Raw genomic sequence first — 18,300 nt, forward strand, 5'->3', positions numbered from 1 at the left:
TCGAAAAAATGTGCTTCCACTGTTGTAAGGACTTAATTTGATGAAAGCAATAATTAGTCTTTAAAAAGGGTTAAACTGAAGTGGAATTGTTTGAAGATATTGAATAAAAATCAAATTTTTAACAATTTAATTTTATTAGAATTTTGGCGTTAATTGGGAAGTACATCAAGATTTAATAAAATTTTTTATTTTCACTGAATTGGTAAAAAAAATTAAATTATAATTCCAAATAATAATATGTATTATCTACATTGCCACAATTAATTTAAGCTGATTACAGATATAGGTTTTTTTTAAGTACCAAGTTTTTTTTAAATTTTAGTTTTACTTTGTCTAATTTTAAGTGCACATATTTAATAAAAAAATTAGCATGAAATTAATTTGTCTTATTTGTTCTTGTTTAAATTGTCATTTATTCTAAATTTAATATTTTTATTTTTGTAGTTCCTACGTTTTAGCTCCAACACCTCTACAGAGAAAAATATTTATATTCAAAAATTTAATTATAAATTAATGCTAATCTTGTATTATCAAGAATAAAATAATAATGTAAGATATGGGTACATAGAGATCTAGGCAGCAGTGTATGCCTCTTTGATATATCCAGTCCAGATCTATCAATAAAAATATTATCATGCAACTTAATTAGAATGAAACTATCAAGAACAAATTAAAACATGCAAAAAATACAAAGATTTTGATGCTACCAATTTACTCAAATTGAATGAAATGCTTGTTACCTCTTTTCTATTTTTTGAAACACTCTTGGGAAATATATTTTTTGTTGATTGTATTTAAGTGGAATTCAAACAAATATCTCAATCACCGAAGTCATTCAAGAGATTTTTTTCGCGTGCTCCAAAAATAACAAGCACTTCATGGAGAGTCGCGTCAAGGACGAGACAAACTTCTTCAGCAGCTCTCTTCTTTCCTTCGAGAAGAAAATGTTTGCTTAGGCGCGTCTCCTCGAGTGTTGTGACAAGCGTGATTGCCGGGCTGTTTGCGCACCAAGTGTCGATATCTCGCGTTCACTTCGTCAAAAACGCGCGTGAAATTCAGACCGCAGCCAGAGTAAACACCCTGGAGCCTCGTCGCGAGAGTATAGATAATAAAATTGGGCGCTTGCGCGCCACCCTTGCTGCTTTTTCCGCAAAAAAGACACTTCGTCTTTTCACTCGTCATCGTCGCCGGCGGCGGCTGTTCGGCTCTGCACTTCAATTGCAACAACGGATCAGATTAAAAACTCACTGCTTGGGTAAGTGCACATGGCTTTAATTATACCATAGACCACGTCAGACTGTTTTTGAAACTCAACTACGTCGAACCACTTGTTGTCAATCGCCTGTCAATGAGGGCTGATTGATGGGTTCATTATTTTTAGAAATTTTAATTATTATAAATTCCCATTTCATATTGCCTGAGATAATCTAGTGAATGTTCTTTGAGGCTTTCTTTTAGAATTTTGTAGTTCTGAAATGTTTTAAAATTATTCGCAATTAAGTGATTCAATTCTTTAAAAATGCTTAGCGTATTCTCAACGAATTTTTTCTATTTCTTATATTATTCCTGTTTGCATAATTTCTGCAAAACTCAAATGGTATTAACCATTCTTTCATCACAATTCTAAAGTGTCAATCATTTCTTTATAATTTTTATTTTATTCCTTTTTTGAGTTTACTTTTCATCATTGACACAAGAATCGCTTAGGATTACTTTTTAATAAAATCTCATGAATGGAATTTTTTATGGAATTCAGTGGTAAAAATTGCTATAAAAAGTGAATCAAAATCTCTCGAAGAAAAATTTAAATTTATCGCATATTTCACATTGAACTACCACAATTCTCTTCTACAAAAAAAAAATTATTCAGCTAAATCAAGTACTGAAAAAAGTGCGGAACAATTATTAAATTAACGAATTAATTGAATATCAATAATTTTGAACATTGAAAAATCTTTAATCAGAAGAATAATTATCTTATCTACAATTTAACCTTTTAAATTTATAAATTAAAATAAAATTCAGAAACTCTTGTGATGTTTAAACAAAAATATGATAAAACCCATCCCAATCATTACTTTTTGAATTGGAACTAGATATTGCAATTGATAATACAATTGTTGTTTAAGGTGATTCTTCTACGGGGTTTTGGCCAAAACTAGAAATGCTGCAATGGATTCCAAATGACTCAGATTATAAGATTTGAACTATTGTGTGTTAATGTTTCAAGTATAAAAATGATTTATTTTCGCCCCCATCGCTTCTTTACAGGGGGCCAAAGTAATGTCCGAAGGTCGAAAACGGGTAAAAATCCACGTTTTTCTACCTTCTCATACTCGTAACTTTTCATTTTGCAAAGTAAACTATAATTTTTTTGATAGCTTTCGATTCGCAAGAAGTTGAAGTATCCAAAAAAATCAAAAAAATTATACCTCTTCTGTCATTTTATTACCCCCTGAGAAATCAAATTTTTTTAATTTTAACGGGCCATTTATAAATGCTATTTCTCAGGGGGTGATAAAATGACAGAAGAGTTATAATTTTTTTGCTTTTTTTGGATACTTTAACATCTTGCGAATCGAAAGCTATCTAGAAAATTATAGTTCACTTTGCAAAATGGAAAGTTACGAGCATAAGAAGGTAGAAATACGTGGATTTTTACCCGTTTTCGACCTTCGGACATTACTTTGGCCCCTTGTAAAGAAGCGATGGGGCGAAAATAAATCATTTTTATATTTGAAACATTAACACACAATAGTTCAAATCTTATAATCTGAATCATTTGAAATCCATTTCAGCATTTCTAGTTTTGGCCAAAACCCCGTAGAAGAATCACCTTAATTGTTCAGTACATTCACTTTTTCCTATTTGCAGCTACAAAATTATACATAAAAAAACCTTCCGCTTCTTCCTTGGCTGCGGAGAACTCATAAATCGCTTAATTGGCAATAAAAGAGTGACACTAGCGAGGACACTTTGACTTTATTTTACGAGCGGTCAGTTACTGTGTGGCAAAGAAATGCACTCGCACGTCTCACGAGTGGAGGCCGCACAATGAATTTATTCATTATTTTTCTTGTTCAAATGACAATGCAATAATAATTGAAATCCAATCTCAAGAAGTAAGAATTAAAATGTTTTAAATAAATTCAAAGTGAAGACAGACACCAAACCCCTAACGGTGATCATTTTTTCTCTCTCTCACAACCTGCTGACGTTTTATCTGAATGCAAATTCAATGTTGGATGCACTGTAATGGAATAATCAAGTTTTCAGAATTAATTTGTTTTGAGATGTAAGGAAGGCAAATGATATGCAAACTTGCCACTGGCATTGAATGATCTGAGCGAAAATCAGAATTAATTTTTATTTAAGGATAGAAGTGAAAAATTAATGAGGAAAAATTATTTAAATCAAACTTAGTTGATCGCAGACTGTATTAATTTCCAATAATCATTGTCCTATTATCCAATGATAAGTATGAAAAATTCAAAGTCTAATAATAAATTTTATGATAGAAAATTTTGGTTGTAGTAAAAGTCCTGGTTAGTTTTTTTTTCAAAATTGTTTGCAGAAGAACAAACTGAAAAAATTAACACTCTAAATTGAGCTCACAAACTTAGGAAATAATTAGTTGTAAATTTTATTTGGAACTAAATTTTGTATCAAAAATAACAAAAATGCTATTATTATTATTATTATTATTATTATTATATTTATATATTTATTTATTCTCCATTCAATACAATTATATAGAAAAATTGACTCATGAAAACTATGAGACTTTTTTTTTAAATTTTGTAGAGGGATATCTTCCAGTCTTAGTACTTGGAGGTAATTCATGGAACATAATAGAGACGACAGGAAGAACATCGACCTTCAGACGTTTTTGATGACAAATGGTGTGACAAATTTGGGTGTGTCCCACTCGCGTAAACTCACCCAGCAGTTGATACCGATCGCAAACAGAGGAAATGTGTTATTCTTTCACACGCACTCTCCGCGCAAAGTAAACGAAATTTCCATTTATTTTAAATTTATTCCACAAATTGGGAGGGTGCGATTTCCAATTAATTAGATCGGCAAGTTTCCATGGAAACCAATGGAGCGGCGGCGTCATCGGGGGCGACTTTATTAATCAGGCTTAATAGGTCAGAGTGCGGCGGATCGTTCCTTCTCAAAACAATTCATCCATTCTCAAATAAAAAGGGTCGAGCATTAGACACGGGCCGTTGGTCGCACGCCCCCGAGCCTCGTTAGGACACGATTTTGTGACGTACTGATTTTATTACTCGAGCAAAAGTGGTGATGTCATAACACAGAGCTTAGTCATTGGTGACGACACCATCAACTTGCCAAAATTGCTTTTGCAATATGTTCGATTTCGTGGGATTTCTTTGGATATGAACAGTCTGTGTCTATAAAAAATATATTAAAGCAACACTATAAAACGTCGATTCGAGGGACCGTCAAAGTGAATCGTGAAAAGTATTGATGAAGATTATAAAGGAAAATTGAAAAAAGTGCAATTTTGAATGTTGGCCAAAAATGCTAAAATGATTGAAAATCATATTAAATTTTTTAAGTGGTAAGGTTCATTATGATCTGTTATATCACATTATTATTTGAAAATGATTTTATTATGAAATTATTTTATAACTAACTGCGTAGACGTGCATATTCAAAAAATAATTTTTTTTTCTGTAAATTTTAATGAAACAAAAAACTTGAAAATAAGAGTTAATTTAGAATTTCAAAATATATTTTATTTTATAATAAATTATTATTAATTAATTTCAATTTAAAAATAATTTTATTTATTTATCTGTATTTATAAGAATTTTTTTATGTATAATGAGGCAACTTTACAATTAGAATAATTTTTTCTAAATCAAATTTTTTAAAAATTAAATTTTAAAACAATTAAAAAAATTCTAGATAAAATCTTTTCTTAATATAATGTTAAAATGATGCAATGGATGCTAATATAAATCATTATAACTTAAATGCATTTAAATGTAAATTTGCTTTGTCTTATTGGATTGGGTTGAATTAATTTATATAAAAAATGGAATATTTAATAATCTTCAATTTTTGAACATCCTTGTGGAAAAGAAAGTAAAGCATCATCTTTTTCTGAATAAATCTCCGCTCCACCCAAATAAAAAGTTTTTTTATCGAATAGGAAGCTTGTCATGAAAATGCAAGTATTTTTCAATGATTATCTAAATTTTACAAATTTCATGTAGCAATCAAATCTTCCCTTCAAATCGCTCAATTTTTCCGCAACCAAGATTGTGTATTATCATATCATTGTTGCGTTACGACGATTATACAGTTTCTTCTTTCCCGATGTTTGATTTATGGCGCCACAATCATTAATAATTAGACGTTGAGTAAAAAACGGAGACAGCAGGGAATTACGATTTGTGCATTATCATTACTGAGGGAGTGTGTTTTTGTAATGAATGTGCTGGTCGGACACAGAACAAGAAAACGAGATGGTATCTCCGCTCTTGCGCTATATTCTGCGTCCAATATGTTGTGGGCTTTGTGTGTTTATCGCTCGGCCATCTGCACCGATGAACAAGAGATCAAACACATTACTCATTTTCGCTTATTTACAAACGCGATAGAATAATGAGAGGATCAACTTGATTATCTCGTCACTATCACCATTAGTGCTATGCGATATGGGCAATTTTTAACATCAATGATAATTATTTACAGGACTAGTCCTTGAGAGTAGTGCGACTAATTGTAATCTCTTCGTAAATCGGCCTAATTTGATCTAGATCAAAAAAATACATATATTGAATAAAGTGCAGTTGTCCTTTCAGGAATTTTTTTTTTTTTTAATTACATGCATGAGTTATTTAATAAATTTTGCTTGCAATTTTATAATTATTTGTCGTGTTCATCTTTGAACTTAACAAACCACAATAAAATTAGGACTTCGATATTAAAATAAAAAGGCTCATTATCAAATACCAAGTTGATCAAGTCATTTTTATTTTTAACAAAAACAGCTCATTTTTTTCTAATTCTAAAAACGAAAAATGTTTGCGATTGAAGTAATTCTTTTGTATGGAAGCAGTTTAATTATTTGCAATATTTCTCTCCATTTTTAATCCCATGACGGCCATGAAAATAATCGCATGCTAAAATGTTTCAACTGACTTGTTGCTGAGAGCACTACTTGTGCTCATGTTCAATCAAACATAAAGCATTTCTTCTTGTCATCTTTGCTTTTTGATGGGTTGTTAGGCATTCAAAATAAAAAAAGGGTAGTATTTAATCTGACAGGAGCACGTCGAGGATTTTATTATTCAATTTGAGTGGCAATAGGTGCCTTTTTTAGAATCGACGTGAAAAGGCTCACAAAAAATGTACATGCAATGCATCTCTACCTGATTTTCATTTTACGAGAAAGAGAAGCAGTAAAGAACTCTGGCCGCACACACGTAATTTCGCAATAAATCTGATTTATTAGCCTGTGCAGAGCTGCACGTAATGAATCAATTAATGTGAGTGCTCTTTCTGATAATGAGAGCCTCAAAGTAAAATACATGTACGCATTTCGTATTGCACGCATTTTGTTTTTGAATACACAAGCCCAATCAAACAAACAACTTTATTTTTCATTTCTTAGACATCATCTTTTTGCAATTAAATGAAAAAAAAATTATTTTACAGATTAATTTAAATTAACGAAAAAGTAGACCATTTATTATTATGAATTTTTAGTTCTTTTCATCTTCATGGTTGATTTAGTGAATTTATAATTTCTATATAAAAGTTTTGTTTTCAAAGAAAGTAATTTTTGTTATAAAGTATATCACAGTGACTTTTTATTATCTTCTTTCTCCACTTTGTTTATTTCTGTATCAAAAGGGGAACAAATTTTAAAAGTATCAATATCTGTGGACGAAGCTCCCAACGGTTAACCTGCATCATTTGAATGGAATTTCCTTCCTCATTGACATGCCATCATCATCTTGTCACCAGTAGGCTTCTCAAAAATTAACAGCTATTGAAAATGCATCGCAGGCGTTGCACCGTTTGACCAAATTTTTATGCAATTCGCCTAGTAGGCCATCCATCAGAATGAGTCGGAATGAGGAGTTAAGCGGTTCGAAAAAGTAAACAAAAAATCTGCCGTGTCGAAACCAAAGGAAAGCCGTCACTCAAGCGTTGAATCTCATCTTGTATATTTATAAATAATCTCGCCTTAAAATTTAAATTTAATTTTTTGTGAAGAGGCCCATTTCGTGGCTGTCAAAATACGGACGGCGGCAGCCGGTCGGGAGGAATGGCCAGCGGAAAAAAAGAAGCGCCGTTGCTCGCCGTCAAAACAATTAGCTTGCTTGAATTGTTTTTGGCAAGTGGAGCGTCGGCCAAACATTTTTGTTGGCCGCTCGCACTCATTACACACACCGGCTGCTCGCGAGCTGCACATTTGTTTGTTTGCACGGAAGTGGATTTACTTTCTTTTCAAATGCCAACAAAAGTCAGATTTAAATGATAAACAAAGAAGAATTTTACTTAAAAGAAGATGCTTATAAAATGATCAACAAATTTTTTTTGTAGAATCTGTCGGTCTGCTGAAGGTTGAAACATATTTTTAGAAACCAAAAATTAAAAAAAAATTGACTCACTGGGAAGTTATAAAAATTTTAAAAATGAACTATCAACTGAAAAAAGAATCATAATAATATCATCCATCACCTCAGCAACAATCTTTCGTCTTTCTTTTTTGTCGGCACATTCTTCCTTGCAAATAGAATCATCAACGATCAACGTCAAAAAGTAATTTCAATCTTTTTTTATTATCGCCAATATTTCATCACTGTACAATAGCCGACGTTCCATCCTTTGACAAAAACCGATCAAGCCATTAGATATGCACTTCTGTCTGCGTCTCTATTATAAAATAAATAAATTGTATTCTTGCACGTTGTTTTGCAGTTCAGCGCACCGCGTGCATCGTAATGGTCCAGATGAAGAAAACGTGAAGAATGGCAGCGCGATTCGCGCTCGAGGCGGCCCTGGCCGTGGCCTTGACCTGCGCCACGGCAGTGCGGTGCTCCCTGCTGCTGGAGGAGGCGCGCAACCTGACCGCAGGTTCATGCCGACCCGAGGAAAGGTGCGCGGCCCGGCGCCAACCCATCGACGAACACCCTGCAGACATTCCTCTCACCAAGTACGTACACGTCTTGCGCGACGACTAGCGGAACAACTCGCTAGAGTTGCTCGCGTCGAAACACGAAAAAGGTGCAGATTTAATGCCATAACTACGTGTCCGTCAGCCACTTTCGCAAAGCTCGCCGCCGGCCTTTAATGGAACGTTGCTTAATTTTAATTATGCGCGCAGCCTCACTTATGATTTCAATTAGCAAGCAGATTAATTTTTTTTCTTCTTGTGCCGTTAATTTTATTTAATTGCCAAAAAAAATGTTTATATCTCAATCATAAAGATTGTAAAATGCCAATTAATAAATAACAGAAAAACAATGAATAAATTATGATAATGAAAATTCCAAAATGCAAAAAACAATAAACGGAAATTCAAATTCTTGCATTATTTTGAGAAGTTTAAATTTCATTATTGAGAGGTAAATAAATTAAATAATTACCTTTTAAATTAAATTAATTTGCTCCTATTTCACTCATAATTATTTTTCTTTTTGTTTATGAAAGCAATCAAATCGTTTTTCAATAAATTTAAATTTTATCAAAAAAATGGTTTTTCAGAAATAATATGATCTAGTTTAAATAGATAAGATTTTGGTAACGGTATAATTATTCAAAATCCTTTTCTCAAACTACGGAATTTTACAATAATTTATAGTACATAGCAAAAATAGCATCAAAACCATTTTGTACTGTACATAGGTGCAGTGCTTATCGACGAAGCTAATCTTGTTTGTCACAAAGATTAAAAGACCAAAATACAACCACTTCTTTCAAGACGATCCCTTCGACTTCCTTTCATAACACAATATTGGAGTTAAAAATTTATAGTGCGAATTCTTTGGACACAAACAGTGACATGCCTGTATAAATATTTTCCTCGTGTCAAAAATATGTATATTAATTCCTCTCCAGAGCCAGCATTTAAATTTTGCCCATCTTACTTTATAACCGGTTCTTTGTTCGCATAATAAAAGCGCCGCCGGTCATAGAAAAATTATCAGATGCGTATTTTAGTGAGTCATCGCATCTAAATCATTTTCCTCAAAGTGAGCGTTGACCGCCAAGCATTTACGGTCAAACGTTTTACGACCGAATAAAACTGCGACAGATTTGAAAAAATAAAAATTAAAATGTTATCAAGTGTAGAAGAATTTTGAGTCGTAAAATTTAATAGCAAAATTAAGACTTATTAACTATCAGGTGTTTTATAATTGTTACGCAAATTCGCGCACATGTTTGTGACTCAATGTAAATAATTGTTTTACTATCGCGTGACAGGTAAGTATTATAGTTATAGACTGCAAATTTTCCTGGTCGGAGATTAATGGGATGAGGCGCGCATAGAAAATTATAGCATTGTGCTCTTGGCTACTGAATCGCGATCAAGCGTCCCACTTGGGAACTTGTGTAATTATAGGAGAGCGAGGAGATCCATAAATTTTGAATTATCAATCACGTGTGAGAGAGACGACCGACCATATATGCAGCAAATGAGACGAGTTGGATTTTTATTATCATTGCAAAAAACCGTTAAATCTCAAGGAATGGGATCAGGGCTGGAAATGCTAAACGTTAGTGGAAAAACTTTTCACAATCAAATAATGATTATTTTTATTTTTAGTGGTATTTTCATTAATTTTGTTGATATAAATATCTGGGCATTCTCTACCCAAATATTTCATTCATATATATTTTTTAAAAGTCTTTATGAAAGAAGGAATGTTAGAAGTGCAGTTTATTTTCTGTCACGTAATGTCCTCTAAGAGGGCCTTTATTACTTTAATTTTACAAATTATTTGATTAATAAAAATTAAATTATTTATATTTCCATAAATTTTTGTAAAAAAAATTCAAACTGATAATTTCATTTCAGATTTGTATTTTATCCGTGTTTCTGCGACGAAAATTGCCACGTGTTCAAAGACTGTTGCCACGACGAGCTGGAAAACTCGTCCAGCGCCAGATTCGAAGACGGCGACCGAATCTACGGACTGCCGTGGTCAGTATGGGGCTGCCAGAACTTCACCTCAATCAAGGTAAGACCCTATTGAGCTGCAACTTTCGCACAGCCTCCCGAGTTGATAAGGTGTTCGCCTTAATGAAGCAGAACTCAGCGTGGATGGTGAGTCGGTGCCCCGAGCACTCGGACCCTGAACTGGCGTCCCAGTGCGCGACGACGGCCCCAGACAGGACCTACATCCACGACCTGCCGGTGATCGCCGCCGGCGTCCTCTTCAAAAACATCTTCTGCGCCAGTTGCTTCGACATGACCTACAATGATCTCTACCCGCTCAACCTGGAAATGGCCTGCGAGGGCAAAAACGTCACAAGTGAAGATGTGAGTCAGTTAAAATGTTAAATCGAAATTCTCAATTTTTTTTCAATTCCCTCTAGATTTTGGCAATTTTTTGAAAAGAAAATTATCAGCAATTAAAGGCATTTACAGTAAAAAAATTTAATCGCATTTTTAGAGCAAATTTAATCGACTGTGGATATATATGCATACAAATATTATATTTTAATTAAAAAATTTAAAACTAAAATTTCTTATAATAGCCAGTTGTGTTTTTAAAGGTTTATTGGTTCATGATGTCAATTCTTGCGCAAGCAGAAATTTTAAATTTATTGTGTCTGATAATATAACAAAGAAAAGATTTATTTCTAGAATATAAATAATGATCATTTAAAAAAAGGGGAAAAATAGATTTTTCATTCCATTTAAATACCATAGCTATGAATGTTAAAAAAAAAACATTTTGGTTTTTGATCATTATGAATTTTAAATTCAAAATTTTAAAATCCAAAATTTTTAAACAAACATACTGATACTGTTTTTTATAGATTGAGCAAAATTGTATTTATATTTTCTTTTATACATAATTTCGTCTTGTTCTTAAACTAAAAAAATATCAAGTTTTCATTTATTCTTTTCTTTTTATCATTGCAGCTGATTGACGCAACCTACAAACCTGGTGAGCTGACGTTTCAACTATCGGACGAGTCAATTTGCAAATTAGAAATCAATCAATTCCACAACATGTCGGCGTTGAGTAAAGATTTGGTGCTCAACGGATTCCCACCGATCAGACAGTGTCGGCAGGTGATCGACTATTGTCCTGAAACCTGGAAGGATGCACAAGTGGCGGAAAAGTGCGCTGGCTACTGGATGATAGTGCAGGAATTGAACAGAAGAAGTATTAATTCGGTGAGTTAAATTTAACACTTAAGTATTAAATTAATTATATATTCATAAATTTTTCTGTACAGAAAGTTAATTATTATTAACTATAATTTAATTATATATAATAGTTAATATTTAAACACTTTATTTTTCAACATTATATCATTTGTAGTATTTTAGATTTTAGAAAACTGATTGATGTTTAATATAAGAAAAACTTTTATAATACGATTAAACATTTATTTAAATGGTTGTGCATATTATTATTTATATGATCGAATCAGGCAGACAGTTTTTTATTGGCAAGTCACTCAAAAGTGAATTTTTCAATTTTCACCCGTAGAACCAATAAATTTTACCAAATTGCTTATAACATGATACATTTAATACGATTGGATATAATTGCAGAGAACGTTTAAAAACCCGCACTGCGCCCTGTGCAACAACGCGACAGTGATGAATTGCGGCGCCCTGATGATGCGGACCCACACCTCTCCGACCTTCCGAGCACCCATCGGATCCCTCTCGCTGATTTTCCACTTCAGTTTCGGCGGCGGAAACGTCGTGGGTCGAGAGGCCTGTGCGAAGGGCTACGTTTGGGACAACGTGTATCAAAAGTGTCAACTGATCTACAGCTGCGAGTCAAAAAATTTCAAATCGGCCCTTTGTCCGAGCGACGAACTCAACGAAGAGGTGTCGGTCGACTTTCTCGGAAACTCGTCGACCCTGAACTGCAGCAAGGTGGTGCTGGAACAGGTCGACTACACCCTGATGCAAAACGGCTCTCTTTTCATCAACGCCACTCGAAAAATCGTCCACGCTGAGGACTTCATCCCCCTGAGTGATGAAAGGGTGGAAATTTGCGTCGACGAGGGGGATGAAATTCTTCCAATGGAAACCGGAGGCGAAACGTCCTTTTCGGAATGGCAGAGTTTGTTGACCCTGATCTGCACTGTCGTTTCGCTGATCGGCCTCTCGCTGCACATCCTCGTCCTGCTGGCCGTGCCCAAGTTGCGGAATTTGCCAGGGATGATTTCGATGGGCATCTCGGTTTCCCTGTTGATGGCGCAGCTGCTCTTCCTGATCGCCACCAGTCCGAGCAGACCTGCAGACTACGGGGGCTGCGTGGCCCTGGCGGCGATTCTCCACTTTTCGTTTCTCAGCGTTTTCGCGTGGACCGCCATCATGAGTTTTGACATCTGGAGGACCTTTTCGCACCCCACTGGACACATTCCGGGCAGGAAGTCGCAAACGTGGAGGGTGCAGTTCACCAAGTAAATAAATTATGCGTACATTTTCATTTATTTCATTCATAATTTTTAGAAAAATACATCAACAGTAAATATAATATAAATCTAGTTATCTTTTCTTGCTTTCATAAATTTTTATCAAATTCTTATTCAACTGTTTTGATTTGCATTTTTGGGCTTATTATGATTTATGGTACTAATTATATAAAAAAAAACATTTAATCACTCCTGAGAATTTGAATAAAAAATGATATCATTATTAATTTTTGTAGGTATTGCGTTTTTGCATCAGCAATACCCCTAGTCATCGTCGCAATAGCCATTGGCGTGGATCAATGCGGCCTAGAACTAGCCATGAGCCCACAGTACGGACTTTCAACGGCCTGCTGGTTTGGAAGTCGCCTCGGACTGGGCATTTTCTTTGCCCTGCCAGTCTCACTGATTCTAATTTTCAACCTATGTCTCTACACGCTGGTGGTTTTGCGCATCAAGGAACAGAAAAAGGCGACCAAATACATCGAAGAGCGACAAAGCAGCAGAAGAGCAAGGTATAAAATAAATCAAATTTTATTAAAAGTTTTGCAAAATATCTGCATAAATTTCTTAAAAAATATTGGATTTTGTTTTCATAAATGCTCGGGAAAGTATAATTAATTCTTTATAAAATTTATCCTGTAAAATTTAAAAAAAAAAATGATACAAACAGTTTATAAAAAAATTAAATTTTTATAGTTGCGCTGATGAATATTTTTTGTAAGTAACCCCCGAAGAGAAATATCAATTTAAATTTGAAGTTTTTTACTGTTCCAGATACACTGAAAACGACTGCAAGCTGCACTTCAGCATTTTCAACGTGATGGGCGGCACATGGATTTTGGGTCTGATCGCCGGCCTGGTGGACCATCCGATCCTGTGGACGATTTACATAATCATGAGTGGCTCACAGGGCGCCATCATCTTCGTTCTGCAGATCATGAAGCGGCGAGTGCTGCACATGATTCGCAACAGACTGGCCGGAAAGGAGGACACGGTCACCAACACCAGCGGGTCAGGCAGCAGGACCACCAGCGCCCTCCTCAACCGCAGTTCCGAGAGGTCGTCCGGCAACAACACTTTTATCGAGGGACCCATCCTCATGAAGAGCAGAGTAGAATAAAGTTTCGTGAGTTGTGATGGCATTTATTGATTTTTAAAATCTAGTTTATTTTAAAGATTTTGGCAGTAAAAGGTGAACTTCCAACAAACGCCTTTTTTCAGAGTATTTTAGTATAATTAAATGATAAAAAATCATTGCTAGCGAGAACTTAAGAAATCACTCCACAAATCACTTCAAAATAATAATTTTTTGTAATGAAAGATTTTGAACAAGGTCCCTTGCGTCTCATCCATCAATTGTGGTCAGTTTCTCTCCACGCAAAATCAGACAGTCCATGTTGCGGTTTGATGGCATTTTATCAAAATCTCTTCTTTCGCTCTTTTCAGGCCGCTGGAGGTTTCAGGCTTGACGAGAATCAAAAGACGCATTTCGCTCCTCGCCGGCAGATTCAAAACAGCGATAGCTAAGTTTAAGTGGTTCTAGTCAAAACAGGCCTATTATTAGCCCTATTGTCGGCGGAGAAAGAAGAGAACAGCTCCAAATAAAGCACCGTGGGTCATCATTAGACCGAATAAAATATAAAAATGCGATCTAACGGGAACCCTAATCCCACGCATTTAGCTATCCCCTGCAAAAACTGAACTTTGTCTCTCTCTTTTTTATTGAAAACTGAGAGCGTTAATAAATGTGTCTAATTATCAAATGACGAAGCATGAATATTTATTATTGCGATGTATGAGAATTCGATCCGCCGCCCTATTCGTTTTCATCAATATTGATTAGGCATGTGCGCCTCTGGGTCGCGCGCTCAGATTACTAATAATTCTTTATATAAAGAGTGTACTAGGGCCGCTTCTTCTTCAGTAGTATTTCTGTATGATGTGCGTGCATTTGATTACATGTAATTCACAGTCTAATGTGTATAGGCTGAGCTGCGTTTTAATTGCAACTGGCGAGAAGGTGTAGTGATGTAAAATATGAATACATAATCAAGATATAGCATAAATTAAATGTTGCATTCAAGAAAAAATCATTCTTGTCTTTTTCTCCTTAATTCCAAAATTCCCAATCCCAAGATTAAACTGGATACAAACAAAATTTTTATCATAAATGGAAAAGAATTTTGTCAGAAAAATTAAAATTTTAATCTTATGAATATTATTTACTATTTTTCAAAAAAAAGCCTAGTTTTAAAATTTTGAAATTATGTATCATTAACATAATCAATATGTATGTTAGAAGTAATTTAATTCAAATGAAAGTAATTTAAACGTACCAGATGTATTCTATATAGATTATATATTTCACTTCTCAGTGATTGAAATTAATTTTGCGATATCAAAGGCGATGTTCAGCAGACTGCAACAAAAGCGCATCATCTCTCAACATTGTAAACTGAGCATTTATTATTCACTTATTTTGCCTCCGAGCTGTGCACGCAATTTGAATTATTGCGGTAATTTGATTTTCATATCACAGCCTCCGTCTCGCATTTTCTTTCCGTTGTGTCTCAAGTGAGAGAGAATCACCCTCGGGTCACAAACCGATGAACAACAACACACTCGCGGTGCAATAAATAAATTTGCATGCGTGCCGCTGTTATAAAGTAATACACGTTTGAAGATCCACTTCACTCGCCTATTAATCATAGGCGTATTATAGATAAAATTAATCATATTACTTCAAGCGTGCCGAGTACAATATAGCTGACCTCTCGCGCGACAAATGCATAAGACGTCTAGCGGAATTCAGGTTTGTGTAAATCAACTCTATGTGAAGTGCTGCTGAGAAGAACGAGTTTTAATCTCTCTATAATGAATAGTTTAAGTTTCTCTAACTCATTTCTCCTTTCACACTTCACTTAGCACCTGTCTTTTCCTTCCTCCAACAAAGTTGTTCCAAATCAAATTTGCAGCTGTTAAAATTGCCAAAATTCCATAACAATAGGGTTCTTGTGTGTACAAAATATTTTAGTAATGATAATATCGGATAATATCGTGTTCAGCCCAAATATAACAAGTTTAAGGCGTTTGTGTATTTCAAAATGATTTAGTCGAGGAATTTTTTCACTTAATGCTCTCTGCAGCAGAAGATTTGTCTTGTTTTCATGTAGTTCTTGCCTAGCCAATTTTATTTTTGCGTATTAATTTGTTTTAATTATTTGACAAGTAGAGACAATTAAGACAACTCTATGAACAAATAGCAAAACATTTTGATTTTTATTTATGTAATTCATTAAATCAATTTTTGAATCTCTTTGTTGATTTTTCGAATTGTTATTTCATACGTTTTTCTTATCTGACAAAAAAATTATTTTCGTTTCTTCCGTTTCTTCAAATTGCAAGCAATAGTTTTCAAACCGAAAATCAGAACACATGTAACAAAGCAAGCTTAAAAGAATTTATGACCAAGACTTTGTATGTATGCGATACATCAAGGCTTGACCATTTTTCTCTTTAAAAAATTTCAGTGAATTCAAATGGAACAAAAGCATGTTTGTCTACGTTGACAAGCAATTATTTCCATTTTAGAATTTATCTCTCCTGAGGGAAACAACTCAATTAACCGAGAAGGTCAACAGCCGCATAAATTCACACAAGCGTCCAACTTCAATACGAGCGATTCACTTTTATATATATTTTCGTCCAATTACAGTCAACGCGAATAAATATGGATATTTGCCGGCCGTCAAGTGGGAAAGCGAAATAATAAATTGTGTTTACGCTTGAGTGGCACGCAAATCGCACTCTGAAATTAATTTCATCTGCATTTGAATGCTCCTTAGTATGCAAATTAATAAAATTCATCCTCGGGATGAACGCACTACTTGGCCAGCAGCGAAAGGATTGTTTTGAAAATAATTACTTAAAATTTGGATTGTTTTGCGCAAGGACGCGAAGAACAGGCGCTACTTGACATTGAGTGAAAATGAGACCTCGTGTTCGCCGCCGGCTCAAAAGTGTCCGAAGCGTTAAAACCGGAGTAAAACCGTGGTGGTTGCATCACATGATAATTTTGAATAAATCAGTTGCTGAGAGTAAAAAAAAAAAATGTTTTGGAAGTATTAAGGTCCTGCCGTGGATTTTTACTAACAAAAACGTTTTTATATAATATTGGGTATAAATTTTTTATGGCTTTTTTATCAATATAGAGGAAAAATTAATAAAATGTTTCACTTTGAGAAAAGATTGCACAGATTATTACTATATTATGCAGGGTCTGCATCATATATTTTCTAGCCTGATTATTTCTGCTTAGTTAATTTGCCTGGGCTAGGTAAAACTTTTTCTTCAACTTTTTGTTTATTAGCCTTTTGCTAATAATCAGACATCATGAGTCGTCGTGCTCGTTATGGCAAAATTAAAAAACTCAAACTCGCTCAGCAAGAAATCCCTGCACGCCCGACTGATTGCCTAACTGACAGGGTGCATTCTTTCTTTTTTTTTAAGCGATGATTTTCCTCCTCTTTCTCCCATCGTCTCTGCGAACACAAAGTAATTATCTGGAAGATTAATTACCCACGAGTACACTGCAACTCTTCACAACACGAATTTGCCATATCGGGCGCCCGTGTTTTAAATAATTATTTCCAACTGCACTCCAGCAGTGCTCGATGCAATTCATCATCTTAAGTTTAATCCAGGGAAATATCATATTCCATTTGCGGCTTCTGCCGATCAAAGGGGACGTCAAATGAGACCAGTTTCGCAATTGCAACAGATTATTAATTTCAACATATCTTTTAATTATCAGTTGAAAATGACACTTTTAACAATTGTACAAATTTATTTTTTTCCTGATTGGGAAGATTTCCTTGCAAAATTTCTTGGTGCAGGAAATTCCAAGTCATTTTCTGCGGAGGAAAATTGTTTCGAGTGGATGATATTTTAATGTATAAAATATTAACGTAATTTGTAAAGCAAGTCAAACTGTATCAGTTGCCTGCCAGCATTTTATCAAAATGAGCCTCTGAGCTCTTTGTAATGCTCACTAAATTAATGGAAATGTTAAGAAAATTAATATCATTTTACATTTGTCTATCAGCAAAATTAAAAATAACATTATTTAAAAAAAAAATAAAAATATGGTTTACATACAATATAGAAAAGTGCAAGTTGAATAAATGTAATATAATAAGGGTTATTAAAAATTTTTAAATTAAATTATATTTTGTTTTAAATTATTTTTTATTTTTCATTATATTTTCTAACTACTAATGGAATGCATTGGTATTTTAATTGCCTTCCTCGCTACAACAGCAACTATTTAATGACCACAACAAACTCTCAAATGGAAATCACTCAAGATCAAATAAAAATATATATTATGCACTTCATTAAACGAACACCGCACTGATTTACTACATCTGCGTGCGATCGCTGGAGATTTGCTGCATCGCCTTGTAAAAATAATTTCCTTTACAATGAACAATAAAACGCGATGAACTTGACCCGCCATAAAATTAGCGCCGGCGTGTCACGAGCAACGTTGAGGCAGGTTACGAACTTCTCTTTATTTTTACGACCACCGACGGGCTTTTTCAACTTTTTCATATTAAATAAATTCTTGATTATATC

The 18,300-nt window shown here is 34.2% G+C and overlaps 1 protein-coding gene across 3 annotated transcripts; it reads left to right on the forward strand.

Annotated features, from left to right (window-relative positions):
- Positions 1–1,050: 1,050 nt before the first annotated feature.
- LOC132197488 (uncharacterized) lies at positions 1,051–14,755 on the forward strand. 3 transcript variants are annotated; one of them, XM_059620814.1, is made up of 9 exons: positions 1,051–1,255; positions 7,969–8,203; positions 10,070–10,232; positions 10,283–10,534; positions 11,144–11,401; positions 11,786–12,651; positions 12,900–13,175; positions 13,438–13,789; positions 14,110–14,755. In XM_059620814.1, exons 2-8 carry the CDS (start codon positions 8,019–8,021, stop codon positions 13,781–13,783), a joined length of 2,346 nt encoding a protein of 781 aa, XP_059476797.1. In that variant the 5' UTR covers positions 1,051–1,255; positions 7,969–8,018; the 3' UTR covers positions 13,784–13,789; positions 14,110–14,755. The 3 variants fall into 3 exon arrangements, with proteins under 3 accessions (XP_059476797.1, XP_059476805.1, XP_059476814.1); XM_059620822.1 differs by having other exon boundaries at positions 10,301–10,534; XM_059620831.1 differs by having other exon boundaries at positions 1,052–1,255; positions 10,304–10,534.
- The last annotated feature ends 3,545 nt before the right edge of the window (positions 14,756–18,300 follow it).

This window comes from Neocloeon triangulifer, unplaced genomic scaffold, assembly GCF_031216515.1.
Source record: "Neocloeon triangulifer isolate White Clay Creek 2 clone unplaced genomic scaffold, ASM3121651v1 ptg000001l, whole genome shotgun sequence".
In the NCBI taxonomy this organism is placed as follows: domain Eukaryota; kingdom Metazoa; phylum Arthropoda; class Insecta; order Ephemeroptera; family Baetidae; genus Neocloeon; species Neocloeon triangulifer.

What these genes read in the sequence shown, in the direction of transcription:
- LOC132197488 (XM_059620814.1), top strand. Translation starts at nt 8,019, where the DNA reads ATGGCAGCGCGATTCGCGCTCGAGGCGGCCCTGGCCGTGGCCTTGACC. An exon ending in ACAGAAGAAGTATTAATTCG is followed by an intron (nt 11,402 to 11,785) that starts GTGAGTTAAATT and finishes ATATAATTGCAG; the next exon opens with AGAACGTTTAAAAACCCGCA. An exon ending in TGGAGGGTGCAGTTCACCAA is followed by an intron (nt 12,652 to 12,899) that starts GTAAATAAATTA and finishes TAATTTTTGTAG; the next exon opens with GTATTGCGTTTTTGCATCAG.